This window comes from Osmerus mordax, chromosome 8 (genome assembly GCF_038355195.1).
Source record: "Osmerus mordax isolate fOsmMor3 chromosome 8, fOsmMor3.pri, whole genome shotgun sequence".
In the NCBI taxonomy this organism is placed as follows: Eukaryota; Metazoa; Chordata; class Actinopteri; order Osmeriformes; family Osmeridae; genus Osmerus; species Osmerus mordax.
Window position 1 is genome coordinate 11,170,658 of NC_090057.1, and position 20,340 is coordinate 11,190,997.

Consider the following 20,340-nt stretch of genomic DNA (forward strand, 5'->3'; position numbering starts at 1 on the left):
CATGTACGATAGATGCACTGCACGTCATTGAGAACCAGATCATCTCGTTCACCATGCAACTTTTTTTCATTCCTTAGTAAATCAATCATCACAATCAAAGGGTGCTACCATTTATAGATAAGACAGACATTTTTTCACTCACTAAACTTGGAGACAAAACAACATACATGTCTGAAATAAAAACCGACATTGGGAAGGGAGGATTTCTCGAGGGCATTGTAAAAGTCGTTCAGGAATGGAGGCCGAATCCTAAAAATATTGGCTGATGAAGTGGCCCCAGAGATCCTGTAGAGAGAAGATGGCGGTTGAATATCTTGTAATCCCAGGCCTCTGAGGTGACTTCAAGAATTGCAATCAGAGCTTGTCCTGAACTTGCATTGGAGGAACGCTTTTTAGTTCCTATAACCTTTAATGGGGAAAAATGGTTTCTTCCCTGTTATCCTAGAAGTAGGCCAAATAACAGTCAGACATTTTCTTCTCATCCAACTCAATGTCCCATGAATAATGTAATAAAAGAACTAACTTGACAAATTTACAATATATCTGGTCAGGATTTAACTTAGAAATTAATTCAATTTTCCAATGTGATTACTCAAGACCAGAAGGTTCCTCTAAATGATAAAAGAAGGCATAGTTCCCCAATTGTTTCTTGCCATATCAAACTTTCTACAAAGTTTGCATGACGCAAAGGTATTAAAGCAAATGTTCCATTACAGTTCATGTTTGTGTCAACTGACCTCTATCTGCTCCCTGCTTAACATGACCTAACAAGAGTAATTAAGCCTCAATGCTAATACAGTGCTAATGAGGAAAGTGTGTCTTGTGAGAACATTGCTTCAGACCAAAGTCAACTCCAAGATCTACATCAATCAGCCTGTGTCTCTTTTGGGGAGAAAAAGTTGTTCTTTCTTAGTCACTTCGGGAAGTGTTGGAAATGGAACTTCTTCACTCAGAGCTTAAACATGTCAAACTTTGCCTGAAATTAGCCAATGTCATTCTCTCACCATGACAACCCAAGCTGTTGTTAATGTGAAACTCACAGAAGTCTGCGTCCCATGTCTTTTTTGGATGAAGGTCAGAACTCCAGATGAGCCGGGCTGTATCTGCTTGCACTCAGGGGGGAAAGGGAAACACACTAACGGTCTTTTCCAATTCGGCCACTTAAATTAGAACATGCCGAAAAGTGAGTTGCCTGTCTACCATCATTGAAGTTCAGGGAAACAAAGAAAGCTTGGATAACTTGGACATTGGCTAAAGAGGTCCAGTAGGAAATAACTTCCCACAGTAAAAAGAAAAAAAAACTTATTTCTCTCGCAGCTGGTGAAGATTCGCCGGTAGACAGGGAAGCTTGCAGGCTCAGTGTGAGCTTGGTGATGTAGACAGAAGAGCATGATGCCCAGGAGACGCTTGTGAAACGGCTATTACATTAAGTCTGCATTCATTGTATGAAAAATGACCTCACTGTCTCTTTATGCTTTTGAGGGCTTTACAATGATGTCCATCCTTACTGGGCAGGGTTATTTAGCAATTAGTGGTCACAAGAGTGTAACAATCTTAATTGGAAATGACAATTTCCTTATTGGGTGATAATTTCGAACCCAGAAAATTCCTTTATGGAGGATGACTATTCCAGAACTAAAACAACAATCTAATTGAAAAAAAATCCAGTTATTTGCTCACGAATGAGACACTTACCGATACTCTAATTTCTTGGCAAATCATAGGGCCATCTTCGCAAGGCAAGGGGTGCGGATAAATCATTTTCTTTATTGTAAGAAATGTTTTTAACAAACCAGCTCATTGTATGACACACAGATGGCATTCATTTCATTTGTTTGTTTACATGGTGCCCTCTGATGTGGCGGATTTGTTATTATTTACAGAATTAATTTGTATCATTATTTTTAAATAAGGCATTTTTGATTATGACTTGATTCAGTAATGACAAAAGGTTACAAAGGTTTTATGCCGTATCTGGTTTAAAGGTCTGTTAGATGTTACACACTGACTTGGCCCTCAACCTGTACTTAGAAACGACCCTCCCCACACCAGGACAATTGGCTTTTTTCGACAATCTGAAACCACTTTGTACGGCTCATTTCATCATAGTTTAATAGAGTTTATTATTGGTCATTAATATGTTTAATCACAAGGAAACATTTGCTTTGGGTTGGTCTTAATTGGAAATAAATGTCCCTGTAGTGCTGATGAAGGCTAATACTGTCATTTGATAATGATTATAAACTATTGTGGCCTTTAGATAATGTATCAAAGCCTAATAAATGTTAATAAAAAACATCTCAGTTTCACATCTCATCTCAGTAATTCTTTTCCTTGATTGCCACAATTAACTTTAATAGTCGGGTCCTCATTAAACCAATAGAGTAGATATTAATGGATTGAGAACATTCATTTTCCTTGGCCCTCTGAGTAAGCCTGAACAATTGTCAAAAATGACTGAGGCATTCAGATCTACATTTCAAATTAAATTAATTCATAAATCAATCAATGAATATATATTTATTTATAGAGCACAAAGAAGAAGAGTGAATACAAATAATTGACAAGTTGAAAGCATCATTAATTGATTGTCTATGTCGATCTACCCATCAATGTAAACTTTTCTTGTGGTGGGAGTAAGAAGAGTTCCCTTTCGGCTGTTAAAGGGATAGTTCCCAAAAATTCAGAGTTAACTCATGTGTATGTACACTGTCCTCTTCAATGTAGCAAGCTCAATGTTCTAGTTGTAGTATCTCTTTAAGATTGTCTAAGTGCTATTACATAATTCGGATACTGTAAAGGATGAGCTGTTTTCAATTTGCCATTTCATTGGACAACAAGGCCTTTTTGAATGCTCGGGTTGAGAACTATCATCCAAGTATTTTGATCCTATAGTATCAGCTGGCTTTTAAATCACGTTTTATGACCATTGGACAACAGATTTTCACAAGAAAAACTGCAACAGATGTGCCTTCACACAGCTGAGGTGCATTCTTCTCTAGCCATCGACATTAGGCTTGTTACACACACAAACACAAGCCCCACATGCGGTCATCTGCTATGTACCCCACAAACAAACGAGTGTTCCGCCTATGCATTGGTCTTTTCCTCGAGGGACTAAGTAAACACTGACTTTGATTTGCATGTGCGACTCATCCATTACCATGACAGCGATTTAGTTCCAAGACTTACGGTGCCACCTTGAGGGATCGTGACCCCCACACAGAGAGGAGGAGACACGCTTAGGCTGAACAGAGACGTGTTCCAACAGTACGTCCACACCATCCTTGGATTCGAAGACAGTGCATGTGCAGCAGACACAGCCATAGAGAACACAGGGAAGCCTCCATGTCGGATGATGCAGATACAACCTGGCAGAGGTTTCACTGGCTGGTCATCAAAGCAGCGGCGCTGTTGTTTTGTTTTCAAACAAGCTCGTCTGAATCTACAGATGCCGAGCACGGTCTCGTTTTTGTCCGATTCAAATTGCGGACTTCTGAAAGCATGCTGGAGTCGTGCTTTGTACAGTATTGCATCAACAGATCACAGCCACCATTGGTGTAGATTTGTGAACAGTACAAGTTGTTGGGGGGGGGGGGGGGGACCCATCGAATCATAACTGCTTTTTGTGGCTTAACCTCTACAGTGCAAGAACAGCACTCTGGTTAGACCAATGAGGTAAACGTACTGTTGGTACGTGTAGTCTTGGTCAGTGTAGTCTTGAGTGAGAAACGTTTTTGAGAGGAATGAAATAGCAACCCAGATGCTTAGTGTAGACAATGTCTCTCACACTATGTTAAATTGTTGGCTTCTGGTGTCTATGTTCACAATATTTACTATAATGTTGCTGGACGATGGGAACATGATTATATTTAAATCTTCCATCTTGTCAAACATAGACATTCATGAAATATAAGAGTAAATTCTCGAAATGAAAGTTTATATGAGGTCATTATTGAAGTTTATTGCAATGACTTAATGCTTACAAAATATCAAACAGAGTTAGCCTATACTGTAGAAGTATGTTTAAACACAGAGATAATCACAGAGATTGGTTTTTACTTTGTTGTTCAGTACTCATGAGCTAAGCACACACTCCAGCTAACAGTAATGGCCAGTCATTGTGCTATGTCTGTTAAAGATCACAAGTGAGACTTCCCAAAGAAAGCTTTTTATGTGACAGGCATAAGTGGGTCAGCATGCAACTGTGACACTTTGCACACAAACAATCATTCTAAGTAGAAGGGGGGGATTCACTTTTCTCCAGTTCCACGGCAAAGATGCAACATTGAAGCCAGGGTTCTAAAATACAAGAGTGAAACATAGTTTTATTGAAAGACAGTACAATAGCCTCCAAAAGCAATTTACAATCTGTTGTTGTAAGGTTGGCTAAACACAAAAGGAGTGATATATTTTGGGAATTTGGGGAATTTGCTGAGCAATTATTTTGTGCTTATGTTTCTCAATAATAGGACTCTAGAGATATCGTTCAAGCTGTGAGGATAGTTTTTCACGTCTAAAAAACAGTTCAAGCATGTAACATTGTCAATGTTCCATTAATCTATCACATGTGTTTTGGGTACCATAAAATGTACCTGTGTAGGATAAATCTCATAGTGTCATGCAATGAAGTCCTTTAAAAACGTTATTCTTTGGAGAGCTTCAAAGCTGACAGTGCTTCATATTGCACAGACATTGTGTGACCAGAAATAAAACATTGTTTTGTTAACTAGACATGGGCCTACATTATGAAACTCAAACATGATGGATTCAAAGTGCTCAAAGATTGTGTAACAAGAGGTCTGATGATAGAGTTCATCTTATTACTGTGAAAAGTATGTATGAGTATTGGTAATTGCACTATAGAGTTTCCCCTTGGCTTTCTCTGAAAAACATCTGCTTACGTTTTACTGGCACATCTCATTTCAACGTTATTGATGAATTCTTCGATATTAAATATGCATCATAATATTCTTCTAACCAACAATATTGTATGGGATGATGTCATTTATGAGGTGTTTTGTAAGGTACATACTGTTGAAAGGAAACGGGGCAAAATCCTTTTCATTCTTTCTTTTTCTCCCGAGTTTTTATTATGACTCTCTTTCCACTCTTTTCCAGGAAAAGCCCCAGTTAAATCCTGTAAACTCCAGGTGTTCATTCATCAAAAGGGGGAGAGGATACCACCTCCGAAACGCTATCTGCCGTAATCGTTTGTGTCAAGTGTTGACAGAGCAGCTATCAGGTTATGGAGTGTCCGCTCACGGAACACCTCGGGTTGTCCAGACGAGCCCCTCAGCCAGACTCTGCCTGCCTCCCTCTTTCCATGAGGTCACCTCTGGCCACGGAGAATCTTGCGTTTAGAGTTCTGCTAAGTGCCTCAAAAAACCTCAAGACAGAGGATGAGCTTTTATTGCGCTTCACAGCAACTTATAAACACGAGTCTATACTGTGTTGAAAGCTGCTCTCCTGTGGCTCTCCATAGCTTGCCTCGAAACATTAACGTTTTCTTAAAAGCAAGAGGCTGTAATTGCATGAATGAAACATTAGTCACACGCATGCCAACTGAAGAGAGCGAGGCGCTCCATAATGAGCACTGCCGTGTGTGATATGAAGGTGTTCATCAATACTAAGTAGTCCCGTGTGTGTTTTGCAGTGGTGGAGGAGCCGAGGCCCATTAATCAAAGCCTTTCTCCCTGACAAACGAGGCTTCACAATAAAGTGTTTGATTATGTTCCGCAGATGGAAGAGGTGGCGGAGCCAGGCGAGCTGCAGTTGCGGACCCCTGCCTCACAGTCCCGCAGACGGAAACCGTTTGCAAATGTATGGAGGCTCATCCCTCTGTCAGCGGCTACACCACATGTAGCTCCACCCCTTTTTGGACCAGACGGGGCAAATAGCCTCTGACTCTGCGAGTGAACCACCCGCTGGCTGGATGCTAGAGACTGACTCAGACATATTGGACTTTTTCTGTGGCAATATTGTACTAAAGGCATCCTAGTTGTCTGTCAAGTCCCACACACAGAACTTTGACAGGCTTTCAACACGTTGTGACAAACTGTAGGAACCACCCGACCCTTTGAGTGTACCACCTGTATTTGACTCCGAGAGACTGACTCCAAGATATTAGACTTGGAATTCATCATGTGTGCCAATATTAAATATCCTTTCCTTTCTATTATGTCTGACACACAGCACATTGACAGGCTTATGGTGAAAGGATAGTGGTCTGAAAAGGGATGTGACATCCCTTTGATCAGACCTTTATTGACGAGGGGTCAAGAGAAGTGCACACAATATTGGTTTCAGGCCCAATGGTCCTCCATCATCTAAAAGAAGAACAAGGAGAGAGAAAAAACGGACATCTGAAATATTTCAACCAGGGTGTTTTGAATTTGGCCACCATCAAAGAGAGAGTAACTTAATCTGGTTAGCTCTCCTTGAGAGCTCCAGATTACAGTGGGAGTTCAAAGGCAAGGTATCGATAAGAGTTGTACACCCAAAAGAGAAGGATTGTTCCAACCCCTGGGTTATCTTTTTCCAATTTATCTCCAGAATGGTGCCGCTGAAAAATACCAGAACTGTACATAATGTAGATATAGTGTTGGAACAGGAGAAATCCTTATAGGCATCCATGGGCATTGTGTTTTTACTGGCAGTGTGCTTGCACTGTCTGTGTTTTTAAACTGCAAAACAAACATGGTAATTCATTATTTCCCGGGCATGGTTTAATCGGAAAAGAATGCTCTCAATGTCTTTGTGAGGCACACAGCATTAACATTTTCAAATAGGCACCTTCATGTTTCAGTTCGTAGTAGCAACAAGTAGCTGACATGATTCATACTCAGCAGAAATGAACTCATCACTAAGGCAGTCGGACTAACCCGTGTGATGATGAGGTGTTTCCATTAGTACTAAATAAATTGTGACCCGATGATTGGTCTTATACAGATTTGTGAGTCTGACTTGTGTACTTAGCAATTAAGCTTTTTATGTCTGGCTCAGGGGAATGATTCAGGAGGAAACTATCTGAAGGGAAAAAAGAAATGGGTTCGCTGGGTTCTCCATTGTCCACGATGTTAAGAGCCTTGTAAAAGTGAGTACTAGGTAGCATTCTTTATTTTTTTTATTTTTTTTCAGCATACGTCTCAACTGTTGACAAGTGAAGTGTCTTTCCAGACGTTCTTATCTACTCCCAGTCCTCCCCAGCATGTGTCTAGTCCAAGAGCAAATATATTATCATCTGTTAAGTCCATTTCCCCCAAAAACTAAGATCTGGGTGTTGTATTACAACAAAAATACAACACAAGTCAAAATGATGGAATCAAGCCAAGGCACCAGGTTCAAATTTTCAGTAGTTTTATTGAAAAATGCCTCTTTTGTTTCAGAAATAAATAAGAAAATAAGGCTGTGGAATTCACGATCTGCAGTTAAAACATGACGCAGCAATACCATATCCATAGTTTTGCATACAAATTCAAACTGCATTAGATATTGATAAAACAACAATGCCAACAACTATATTCTGATTAAAACATTTACTAAATATACACCACAGACATGCAATTCCACCTTTGGTAAAATCAGCTGTGACTTGATATAGGAAACTGATAAATATTTTGTCTAGAGATAAAAAATGGAAGCCATGTTTAACTGCAGTACTCAATTGGAAACATCTTGGTAGACGCTGAACAATAGGCCATTATTTAAGTTAGAATGAAGGCAAAACTATGAAAAAAATTATAAAAAGACTTGTAGTTATAATCAGACATACTGGATGAAATGGGATTGATAACACATTGGTTTCACGTTGGATATCCCAATACTATGAATTAAACAAACCTTTTCTTTTCTCCAATGCTTACAAAGAGTTGGAATTAGTCAGGAAGAGTGCATTGTCTGACACTGGGAGTGGATGAACAGTTAACGCTGATATGTTACAAGCAAAAGGCACAATAGGAAGAAAGAAAGCAAGATCACAGATTCCTGTGGACTAGTCTAAGCTTTTTGTTTGGTCCCTCTCCCGCCACAAAAGAATGAACTCGCATATGCTCTAAGGTACTTCCTAATAAAGAAGAGGTATCAAACCCCTTTTAAGTGTGAGAATGTGCACGGCCCTTAATTGTATGCATATGTGAACACAGCAACAACAAACAAATCAAGAAAAAAAAGAAAGAACATCCTTTCTTATGATGCTATCCGTTTGGACTCCTTTCTTGATAGTGACCTCTTTCGACGCTCATTTTGTGAGAACTCCTCTTCCTCTTGGATTGGGACTACGTGGGTTTCGGGTTCAGATGGGTATGGGTCTGGTTGGAAATAGTTGTTGGCCAATTGAACATGAATGTATGTTTCACCATGCACAAGATGACCTTTGTAATTACAACCTATCAAACTTGAAAAATATGGCTGAATGGTAATGATAAAACAGATGACACTGATAGAAAGGGTTTGTAAACAGTTCAGTGCATTTTCCATCTCTGTTTGATGCATGTATTACTATGTGAAAAACACTGGTGACATTATTGTGAGGTGGCAACCCATTCAACTATTGAAGAAATGCACACATAAATGCAACCACCAGCCTAGGACAGTGGTGTTCATCCTCTCAACATACAGAGGTGCAGCTGGTATTGGGAGATGAATACTACTACTGCTATAGCATAACACGAGAACTGAGACAAAAAGAAAGCCAACCTTCTGGTTCTTCTACCATGTAAAAACAACAAGGGACAAGGAAACAAGGGAAAACATGTGGTTCTAAATGGCCCTGAGTGGTCTGTGGTCTAACCCTTTTGGGGGAAACAAGGTATGGTCACACTTATGGTATGGTTCCACTCAGAAGGAAAAGAGGCATTCGTGTTGGCATTCAGCAAGCAGTAGGTTACAAGGCACAAGCGTACTACAGGTGTTAAACTAAATTTAGTGGATGTGACTCAAATATCATTTACAAGGCACCATTAGTTTATTTACAGGTAAAAACACCTCAGAGGAAACTAAGTCAACTATGGAAAGAAAGTTGCCGGTGCTGTCGCTGTTGTTGTTTTGTTCCACCTTGTTAGTATTGGTTGTTTGTGTGTTTGTTTTTTACATGCTCCTCCACCCCCATAGAAGGTCTTTTGTTGGTTCTTTGGCGTCAAGATGCAAACAGGCCACTACTTTTGCTGCCATCACCGTTGCTTGTGTGTTCTAGATGCTCTAAGTTGGTGTTAGTACCAGTCCTCTGATGGAGTTTGTTTCAACATAGTTTGTTAATCATTTCCGTGGTGGTTATCCTCAAACAGCTTTAGAGCGTGTGAGCAAGCCTCTCAGTAACAGGAACTTGTCTCAGGAATTCAAAGTGAAAGCATCACAGGCCATTTAGAAAGTTTACTACGGTGAACCTGAAACAGGTCAAACAGGATGTTAGTTTTCCACTCAAGCATCCTTTCCCCCCCCCCCCCTCCAACAAAATGATAATTTGAAATTGTTGATCAATTCGCTGTCACACGTCAAAGTATGTTACGTAACAGCTGGTTATCAAACTATGTTACCTAATAGCTGGTTATCAAACTATGTTACCTAATAGCTGGTTATCAAACTATGTTACCTAATAGCTGGTTATCAAACGATGTTATCTCATACGTTGTTTTCCAGACTACCAATGGCATGCTTTTTCGGCTGTTTTGGTTTTCTTTCATGCTTAAGTGTCATGCAGTCATGCCACCTGTCTGCCTACATACCTCTGTATCCTTGTCCGTTGTAAGGGATGCCGACACACTGAGAGGAATCACAGTAACCAGAGGGGCCAGGGGGCCCCCTAATCCCAGCAAAGCCCTGGCGGCCAGGGGGCCCTCGGGCCCCAGAGGGACCTGCGGGGCCCGGAGGTCCTGTCCGAGACTCGCCTTGTGGGCCTGGGGGAGGAAAAAAACAAACCACAGTTGGACGATTATTGTCACCGCCGTCATAAACATTGTCATCTTAGTCATCACAAATGTCATCCCCCCTCCATAGGATCCCAACAGGAACTGTAAGTGTGGGAACTGGTGACTGGTTTCTGCCACGGTGAGAAAACATTCAATTTAAAAAAGAAAAGGGAAAAACTCCTAGAGTTTGTTGATCCTTTTTCCCCTTTCCCCGTTGTGTCTAGACGTTCATAAAGCCAGCTTGGAAACGTTCCCTCGCCGTGTCGTATGTCCTCCACTAAGCCCTTGGACCATGTGTTGCGAACCAAGCCAAAGACGTCCAGAGGAGGAAGACCCGAGCACACCAGGCAGATTATCCCCTCAACAATGACTCGCCATCTCTAGCCACCCCCTCCTCGGTTTTGACCTTTTCAGGTCTCTGGATAAGGGCGGGCCATGTGTTTCACCGTCTGCTTCTCTTGTTTGAACCAGGGGGCGCTCATGGAAGACTCTGGCTTCAGCTGGGTCACGTGACTGTGTTGCTGTAGGTCTTACGGACCAGCTGGACTGCTGAGTCAGCTAAGCTGCTCGATAGTCCCAGACTGACGTTAGTGTTTGGATGAACTGAACAAGTATCCTGGCTGCAATAGAGGAGTTCATGCCACTGGGCTTCCTGTCAGTCCTGTTCCACAACTCCATTTAGCGAAGAGCACCATTTTGACAAAAGCACTCAGGACACTCGAGTGTTTTGCAGGAAGAGAACCCGTCTGTTAGGGTTACTTCCTATCCTGTCTCTCATCCCAGCTCCGTCTAACTCGAGTTTCAAATGTATTTGTCGGTTGTAACAAGTACGGTTGCGGTTCCATCGGAATCTCCAGGCAATATCCGTGTATCCGATTAGTACATGAAATCTGTGATAACCCTAACCCTCTCTGCTTCACTGGGAGCTCTACATCAGTGTCTGCTCCGCTTAGCTTCCCTCCTCAACCGTTGCTGACCGGAGGCCATGGAGTTCAGAAGTGGCTTACAACAGCGCATTGATGTTCAGCAATTAATGTTCAGTCCGGTTGGGGATATAAATTTGGTTTCAACATCTGTGTGTGTGTGTGTGTGTGTGCGTGTATGTGTGTGTGTGAGCACCTAAAACACAAAAGCAACATAAATCCCCTGGAAAGGCCGGGTGTTTAACACGGGGGACTGTAGAAGGGAGAGCCGGTGGTAATTTATTAAGCACAGCTGCCTGAACACAGCCTCGGGCTCCGCGTCAGAGATGAGCTGGGTCTAGCCTACAGCGCTGGCAGCGGAGGTCTCAAACAGGGATGAGTAGAGAGATCAATTCTGATAGAGCCTGGGTCAAATAATGTGGAGACCCACAACCCTTATCTGGATCGCGGGTACGATACCAAAGGAGAAAGAACAGAGTTTTTTCGGAATGCAACGTTTGCGTCAAACGTACCAGGTGGTCCTCTCTGTCCTCGCTGTCCAGCTCCTGGGGTTCCTCGGTCACCCTTTTCTCCTGCGGAGCCTGCAAGGAAACGCATAATAATTTACAGGCCTGGAAAGGATGAAGAAACTCTACGAATGCCTCTTGTGCCACAAAATAAACCTTTGCTGGCAGCTTGAAAGAAAAAAAATGCAAGCCTCCCAGAGCCACAGAAAATAATGGGAGACATACGGAAAAACACCAAGAGGTGTAGAACCACACAGACAAGGAGGAGAGAGAGAGAGGAGATGAGAAGCTGGAAAACTTCATGGAGCACTTCTATTGATATTTTCAGACAAAAACTCATGTCCAATTTCACGGAAAGAACCATGACACTTCTAGCTATGCCCCACTGATCAACAAATGGGCGAGACCTGCAATGTTCTCCTACAACATACTTCAGATAAGAACAATTGTGGTTGTTGGGCTAGCATACAGTACCTCTCTCTCCCATTAGGCCAGGTTGACCGGGACTTCCAGGGAAGCCGTTCCGGCCCGTTTGTCCTGGTTCTCCACGGGGCCCCTGACCGCCGGAGGGGCCAGGGGGTCCAGGGGGACCTGGGTTGTTTCTGCTGCTGTAACCGTTGGGAATCTGGTTCAGCATTTGATTGACTCGACTCATTTGCCCTGCAACACAAGGAGGAAATTACAATTGAGAAAAGAGAAGATTGTTCTGGAAAGACTGAGCGAGCTCTGTTAGGAGTCTGGTTTTCCAAGCGATTGCCAGAACTACTTCTGCCTGCAGTGCATGAAAAGGAGAAAAAAGGAGGCGCGAACCATTCACTAGCTGCTCGCAGACTTGTCTGGCGATGGACCGCATCATGTTCTGAGGAGCAAAGTCGCCCTGGAAACAAAGAGGTGGTCGTGGTGATGAATATCCAGTTGATGAAAGTTACGTAAAGGAACATCGTAACTTCCTAATGATGGATTCCCAGTACAGTAAACTCTGTATGTTGAGGTTTTAGCTCTTGAAACAAAAGACGAATGTACTTACTCTCTCTCCTTTGTCTCCCTTTGCACCTACGCCCCCCTGTCACAACAGAAAAGGCGAACCAAAAAAACGTTACAATTGGACAGCTTGAACATTGGATGAGTGTGCTGGGTGATTGCATGTGACGGGACCAGCGGGTGACGACTCACGGAGGGTCCAGCGTCCCCAGGTTGTCCGGGTTGGCCTGCAGTCCCAGTGTTTCCAGGAGATCCGGGAGGTCCCTGGATAACAGCAAACACACCAGGCCGCTTAACAATGGCTTCTTGTCATGTATTCCCTGTGTTAGATAGGCTTGGCATCTGATGTGCATTATGGCGGTTCACATTGATTAAGGAAAGACCTCAGGGGATTGTGGGTTTTGACATACCATCGGTCCTGTTTGGCCTCTCGGTCCTGTGGATCCCTCTTTTCCTTGGGGTCCCTGCATGAATAGTTCCAGGGAGTTTAGCACAATACGGAGCTTGTAAAAGTGTAGAGCTCATGATCATTACAACAAAGTATGTTTTACTCACCCTTGGTCCAGCTGGTCCAATTGGGCCTATCGCACCAGCAGGCCCAGGTGGACCCTGGGAAACATAAGAAAAAAAATGCCAATTCAGTGCTGGGAAACCTTTTTTCCCCCTCACTAGCCACATTAACCAAGGTCAACTACCTTTGACCAACGAACTAAAACCAGTTTGTTTCACTAGCAGTTTTCCGCGTGTCAAACAGTAAATCTCCCTTTACTTCTCATTTGCTCCGAAAGCCTGCTCACTTTTTTATTATCAATCCTCTCTCGCCTTTGATGCTTTGGCATAAGATTTACAGGGAACATAATATATTCCAGATCCGTTTTATTGGCTATTATAAACCAGGGCTGCGTATTCTGCAAGTCATTAAATGCATGTTGCTATAGCATCTGCTCCAACATGGTCACCTGCAAGCTACCCACAATTCCCTTGGAGATGGGTAAGCCAAGGCTGGTAAATTGGAATCGATACTCCCAAGATCTTACTCTTACTTATTCATGATGTTGAGGGGCATCAACTCAGAAACATGAACTAAGACCTCTAAATTGGGTTCAGAGAGCACGGCCCTCAGCAAAGCCTATAGCTCGTTTTTTCATCTCAGACCATAAAGGCTGGTGAAGTAAACATATGCCCTTCAATGAGTCTGGAGGGGGGCTTCACAGGGCTCTGCGTTAGTCAGCGTCTGTGTCTATAAACAGATTTAATGGAGACCATCTCTGGTGATCTCTCAAGTACAGAAGTTCCTGATTGGGGACATATGCAAGTGCAATGCTTTTGAGTTCAAAGTAAACAGCGATTGCCTGGAAACCATTGTGCACACTGTTGTCAATGGGACGGTTGTCATTCGGTGCGAACGCGGTTTGAATCACCCACCACAGCGACCGGTTCAGCCACGCCATCAATCATAAAGACATGGTAGGAGAAAGTTAAGAGGCTTAAAACAATATAAAACATTCCTATCTATTTTTCACCAGTTTATCAGCTGAGACAATAACTCCCAGAAATTACTTCAGTACATCCCTCTTATCCCCCCGAATCCCTCTTAACTCCAAGAGCAATTCGACCTGCAACTCGAAACAAAACTCAACCGGGTACTGGTAACGGCTTCTTCACAAGTCCTCCTCAGGGTGATATATGTCGTCTGTGGCCTCGCTACATGGAGGGACGCCAGAGCAGTAGCATAACCCAACGCTGTGAATTATTCCCCTAGTTTCCTGTTCAAAAACCACAAGCCGGGGCTCCCGGCCAAAGAAACACTCACTTTTTGCCCAGGTAGGCCTGAGTCACCAGCCTCTCCCTTCGGCCCGGGTCGACCCTGAGACGGAGAGAGAAGATGGAGGGGGGAAAGGAGGAAAACACAATCAGAGGAGACCCAAATTGTTCTTCTTTTTTTGCACATTTAAATCTCATCAATCTCGCGGTGTCAACCTGATAAAATGTTCAGCCAATATGTCACTGTGTCGGTCCAAGACAAATAGTGACTTTGCAATGTGATACGTGGATCTCGAATGGTAGTGCTCTGTGTTGTGAATTCAGTTTGAGTTTCTCAACTTCAGTTGAGTGCACGCGATGGTGGAAATCCCTGCGAGGATTTATGCTGAAGTATTGAGATGAGGTGGTTTTTGAAAAGCCGTAGCTTTTCTAGTTTATCTCCAGACGTGATGGAACGCAGGCTCAACAAGGCCTCCGCCACAATGACTCCACAGGCCTTGTAAATTCCCGACACGAGAAATGGCCGCTGCGGCCCCTATTTGCTGCGTTGAGGCATGGTGGGATTTGCGTGCGACCGCTGAAAAGTAGCACAGAGGTGCCTGTGGCTGGTGCACGGCAGTGTGTATGTGTGTATGCGAGGACATTTTTTGTTGTTGTTGTTGTTGTAAATATGTGTGTGTATGAGACTCACAATTTCTCCAGGAATAGACATGCCGCTTGGCCCTTGAGGGCCCGGCAGACCCAGAGGTCCTGGTTGTCCCACATCCCCACGCGGCCCCATTGGACCCTACCAGACAACGAAGAGAGACCAGAGATAAGCCATACACATCAATTAGACCTGGAAAGAAGTCAATATTGTTATCTCTCGAACACGGCGGTGCCTCAGAACCGCTACCGGTTGAAATCTCTCGAAACAGACACCAGAGCCTGTGGAATGCATCTGCACTGTCGAACCTCGTTCAATATCAAGAAGGAGACTAACACTCTCTCGGTAAGTGAATTCAGATGGGCTTCTTCCCTTCAAAGCTACTTAGACTGTAAACAGATCTTGGTTTTCATCAAGGGAAGATCGTTTTTACTGGAGACAATATCCACATTCCCCATTCGGTGTCATGCGTCACATTCAACGTCGACGATCGTTTTTACGACTCGACTCATATTTCCTTACTTTAAAAGGTAAACATGCAGAGGGGGGATTGGAGAAAGGAGGTTAGCGAGGGACTCACCACAGCGCCAGAATCTCCTCTTTCACCCCGAGGACCTTTGCTACCGGGTGAGCCCTATCGAGGGAACGAAGAGCATTTGACATCAATTAACTTAATTAAGTGTGTGTGTGTGTGTGCGAGAGAGGGAAAGAGAGAGAGTGAGGGGAAACAGAGAGAGAGAGAGGGGAGACAGAGAAAGAGAGAGACGGAGAAAGAGAGAGGAGAACGACAAGGGAGATCAAATAAAGAGAGGTTGAATGGAAAGACCCAAAGAAACAAAGAAGGGAGAGAACGAGAGAGTGAGAAAGAGGGAGAAATAGAGAGGCAGAAAGGACAGACGGACAGAGATGAGCATCCAGAACAATAACATCCATCGGCTGTCAGAATGGATGACCGACTGGGGGGTTTGGAAGGAGGGTGTTGCGGCCCTTACCACTGGTCCCATGGGGCCTGGGGGTCCTGCGCTGTCTACGGTGCAGGTGCAGGAATTGGGGAGGGAGGGGCACTTGGCCTCATCTCTCTGTGGAGCGTGGACACACACACACACAGAGTAGTGGTGAGCTGAGATAACAGTGAAGATTTGGGACTCAGCCAGAAGTCCTCCTTACATTTCAGAATCCTTTCAAGGGTGACAAGTAACCCTTGCAACAGACACACACAGGAGGTTGGGCTACAGTAAAACAGTCTAGCATTACGATGGTCCACAAGTACAGCTCAAACAGACAAAACAACAGTGTACTGCTGTGTAATGCTCACTCATTAGGAATGGCAAAAAAAGACCCAAAAGACAATAGAACAGCTCAATCTAGACAGCTGTCCTTGCATGCAGTAACTCAGAAGCTGGAGTTGCGATGGAAACACCCACAAGAGTTGAAGCACGGTGAAAGCCTTTGGGTGATCAACACCAGCGATCCTGTCCTGGGTGATCAACACTGGCTATGTCCCCCCATACCGGGTGACATAGCCATGGAACACCAGATTGTGAAAAACAGTGCAAAGCTCAGTGTTGAAAGCGCCCGAGGCTACACTTGTACAGTAAAAAATGAACAAAAAAAAAACGATGAACGGTGTCATTAAGTTGTTGGTGAAGATGTCCTGACAGAATTACATTGTTTGTTTTGGATTTATATAGTGAACCCTGTGTTGGTCTGTGCATCTGACAATGAGGACTTGAACTTGAAACCTATTGGTATTTCTGGTTGGCCTTGGTTTTTCCCAGAACACTTTCCCCTGGCTCCTGACTGCAAGTCTCCAGGCGCTGTTCGAACATGCAGCTGGGCGATATAAACACAATGATTGTCCTTGAACTGTCAAGAGTCTATAATTACATCCAACCAGGTCTATAACTTAATGTGTCCCGAAAACATTCACTTGGACCATTCCAAGTGCTGTCAAATACTGTCAAGAAACAGGTGTCTCAAAGATTTCCTGTCAAATATATAGCCCCAATGACTTTACCCTTTCCTAAATGCCAAAAATGCACATCTAGCTTTTTTATTCTGCTTTGCCTGACATATCGGAGGACATCTGCATAGGGGTATTCAGAGCATGTTGTATGAAATGTTGCTCTCCAATCACTTTGACAGAGCTTGAGTGAAAAATGCTGAGCTCTCGGTCCACACAGAATGTAACTATTGGAAAAGTGGGATTTGTAGTGGGAGAAGTAGAGTTTTTTTTACTGCAGCTGTGATACATGTTACCAATCACAGGACCACTGGCGTCAAGGACAGGGCAACAAATATATTTTTTGTTTTTCCATTGTTCTTCATGTGTCTGGATGATGTGAGCATGTCCTCAAGCAAAGATGTGGGATGGATATGAATTTGTTTACAGCTTTGTCAAGAGATGAGACAAACTGCACCGATTTATCCGGCATGCCAGGCCAGGCCCACACAGGCCCCTCACTGAGAGGCTGGGTCCAGCGGATGCCAGGAGGTTGTTGGATACAGATGAGCGGACATCCTCATGCCCTCCTTGCGCCGACCCTGTCGGGTGGATGGTTAACGTGCTAAGCCCCACCCCTGCAGGACGGCCCGGCGACGTTCCCCTCTTACCATGGAGGGGAGATCACAACATCTGTCTCTGCTAGTCCAGCCCAAAGTGCAGACAATATCGAACATCTGGAGCTGGAACTGTGGAGAGAGAAGAAGAGAAAAAAAAAGGAAACAGGGTTACAGAGGACATGTGTCAATGATACATCCTCCTCACCCCCCACCCTCCCACCACCCCCCCACCCATCCCCAAAACACATTCAAAAGACAAGGCAGGGCAGACTAACCATGAGGCATCAGATAAGAATAATTGCGCTCCAATAAACACGCTCCAATGAGGAGTGCGGGCGTCAGAACGACTCCTAGACGTTCCTGCTTCCCGTCCTCCAGATACACAGAATGCACACGCTCTCTTCACAGAAATACAATTTCATGTCCAGGACATAAACAGCATGAAGCTTTTCCAGTCCCAGGTTTTGACTTACAGTTGCAGATTCGCCTTTGGACCCAATGGACTTGGACATTTTGCCCAGAACTTGATAACCATCAGCAGACGTGTTTCCGGCTTCCTTAATCTCTTTGGTGGCCACCTCTTGACAGTCGAGGTTGAGCTTGACGCTGGTGGGGGAGACCAGGATGTGGACCTGAGAGAAGAGGATGATAGAGACTGATTAATGAGTCGGACTCTCGACTGGGGCTAAGTCTTCTGTCTGCTTTGCATCCTGACGCTCTGCTATTAATTAAATGCTTCTCTCAATCCAACTTTGGCGTGGAAATAGATAGGCTACAGTACAGTATATCCTCTGAGTGGTTGCTCCCGCCAGCTCAGATGGAACGCAGACGATAGTCAGGAGCGCGCACATTGGAGGAAAGTAGACGCACGGAAGGAAGGAAGCGGCTCTAAAAATGGAGAGAGAGAGAGAGAAAAAAGAAACGGCAAGCTCGGCCATGTGGATCAGCTGCAGTTTGGCTCCAAAACACACAGCTCTTCATCCTCTACAAACCTCATTATAGCGCAGTTAGCTGATAATTACATATGATTCATGGCATGTCACATCGTCCACGCTGCTTAGATGGATCTGGTGGTGGATGATAAACGGTAGGAAAAGTCTGGATCGGCTGTGGGGTTAGGCCGCTGGTTTTCGCAACGCTACCCTTCATCTGTTACCTCGTCTTGCGGTGACGGGCGAGAGAGAGAGAGATAGAGAGTGAGAGAGAGAAAGTGAGAGAGAGAGAAAGAGAGAGAGAGAGCGTGCCGCTACAGGAGGATGAGTCTTCCCATCGATCGGTGGCACGGCCGTGTCGGCTGCGTGTAGCCCGTCGAGGCTTGCGCGATTGCCCGTCATCAATCAGACGCTCTCGCTCGCCGCAAAAAGATGAGACGATGACGTCGTGCCCTCAGGCATGCTCCCTCGCGACGAGGGGCAGCGGTCGCGCCGTTCCGTTTGAACCACAGGGATCACGTTCGCTCTCAGAAGGAACATTTTACTGTACAATGTCATGCCCAGACTCTAGGAAACCAACCCTAACCCTAACCGCAAAGAACACTGCGGTCAGCGTCCCAGAAAATGGGAAGGCAGCCGACCACGGGGCTGAGAAGAACAAACTCCTCGCTCTGGACCCGGCGACAGCCGACCAACAGTGAAGCCTTCTCAGCAATTTGTGGAAAGAGCAGGCAGGAGCCCGCCGATGAGGAGATGTTTTTGGTAAATAAGCTAAACATGCACTTTCCTGAAGCAAACACAGAAGACTTGTAAGAGTCGTTCTGCTGGATGGAAATGACTAAATGTGACCGTTTTCCTCTTTTAGACCTCTGAGACAGTGAGACAGTGTCTGACCAACTGGCCGTGATAAACCAAGCAAATGTAGCCAATCCCAGTTTCCTGATAGAATATTCCGTTGGAACATGGCTAACGATAGGTCGAGATGATAGTAACGAACAATACCATGGATGTGTTGTCTACAACAGTAAGGGTGAAGACTGCAGCCACTCTAGGGACATTCAATTGATAAAAGTCATTATCCACACACATATAACGTGGGGTTTTCCCTCCATGAGAGGTCACTTAGAAGACTCCTCAACTCTTTACACCATAACGACAGTCACTACCCACCACCTCTCCTCTCCCCTCCTCCCCTGTCTGAATGTTTTAATTCAATTTTATTCGACTTAGACTTCTGTGCTATCTACCTTGAATATACTACTGTATGGGGGAATCCGATGTTTCCCAGAATGGGTAAAAGAATCAATGATAAAAGGTTCCTGAGACGCATCAAGAACATAACTCAGTCTTTGCTATTCTCAGAATTAGGGGAATAATATAGGACAGGACTTGACGGACACATCTGGCGGATCCCTCACCGACTGATTGGATGGGTTTCTACTCATCTCAATCTATACTCACGGGAGTCTCCACATTCTTTTGAGATCCTGCTGCAGAACTCATCAGATGGACTTTGGCTGCTCTGCTACGGGGATCCGGTAAAAGCTGAGTTGGCTTGGTTGGACAGGAACAAAGGTGGCTAGACTGGATGTTGCTAAGTTGATAGCGCTCACCACATAGCACTTTCATTGTGCTGCCAGGGGTGGCTAAAACAATAAACGGCCACACCAATCAAAATGGAGAGTGAGAGTTTTGGCCGAAGAACACTTGGCTTTGTGTTCGATACTGGTAGAAGGGAGTTGGTTCTGTAACTCACAGAGGAAACCCTCTGCCAGAACAGCACTAGAACTGTCAACCTTGACGCTTTTTGTAAAAATGGCTAGTTTACAAGGCGTGTGCGGGGGGGGGGGGACTCCATCGTGTTCCATTAGTGTGTGTCACAGTGAGATGCGTGACCGACGTTCTATCCCCCATTCAGCGATGGTAAAGATCATGCCGCCTGTCGAGAACCATTGGGGAGAGGTGATATGACACAGAGGCACTGCCAGGAGTTATGGTCTGTAGCTAGAATCCATTTGATCTGGCATGAACTCAAAATCTCACCCAGGTCCATATCGGTACATCCAACCATGCTGGGAGGTAAACCGCAAAACAGATTCACTGCTACTAAGGCAACAGAGT

General features: G+C 44.4%; 1 protein-coding gene across 1 annotated transcript in view; it reads right to left on the bottom strand.

Annotated features, from left to right (window-relative positions):
• Positions 1–9,075: 9,075 nt before the first annotated feature.
• The window catches only part of col12a1b (collagen, type XII, alpha 1b), a 59,593-nt gene continuing 48,328 nt past the window's right edge, over positions 9,076–20,340 (bottom strand). Inside the window, exons 64-78 of the mRNA XM_067241012.1 lie at positions 17,761–17,919; positions 17,339–17,416; positions 15,718–15,804; positions 15,306–15,359; positions 14,771–14,866; positions 14,129–14,182; positions 12,871–12,924; positions 12,726–12,779; positions 12,508–12,579; positions 12,362–12,397; positions 12,145–12,211; positions 11,809–11,994; positions 11,341–11,409; positions 9,723–9,893; positions 9,076–9,383 (exon numbers count right to left, since the gene is read on the bottom strand). Coding sequence (XP_067097113.1) covers positions 9,373–9,383; positions 9,723–9,893; positions 11,341–11,409; positions 11,809–11,994; positions 12,145–12,211; positions 12,362–12,397; positions 12,508–12,579; positions 12,726–12,779; positions 12,871–12,924; positions 14,129–14,182; positions 14,771–14,866; positions 15,306–15,359; positions 15,718–15,804; positions 17,339–17,416; positions 17,761–17,919 — 1,248 coding nt within the window. The 3' untranslated portion in view covers positions 9,076–9,372. The remainder of the gene's footprint in view (positions 9,384–9,722; positions 9,894–11,340; positions 11,410–11,808; positions 11,995–12,144; positions 12,212–12,361; positions 12,398–12,507; positions 12,580–12,725; positions 12,780–12,870; positions 12,925–14,128; positions 14,183–14,770; positions 14,867–15,305; positions 15,360–15,717; positions 15,805–17,338; positions 17,417–17,760; positions 17,920–20,340) is intronic.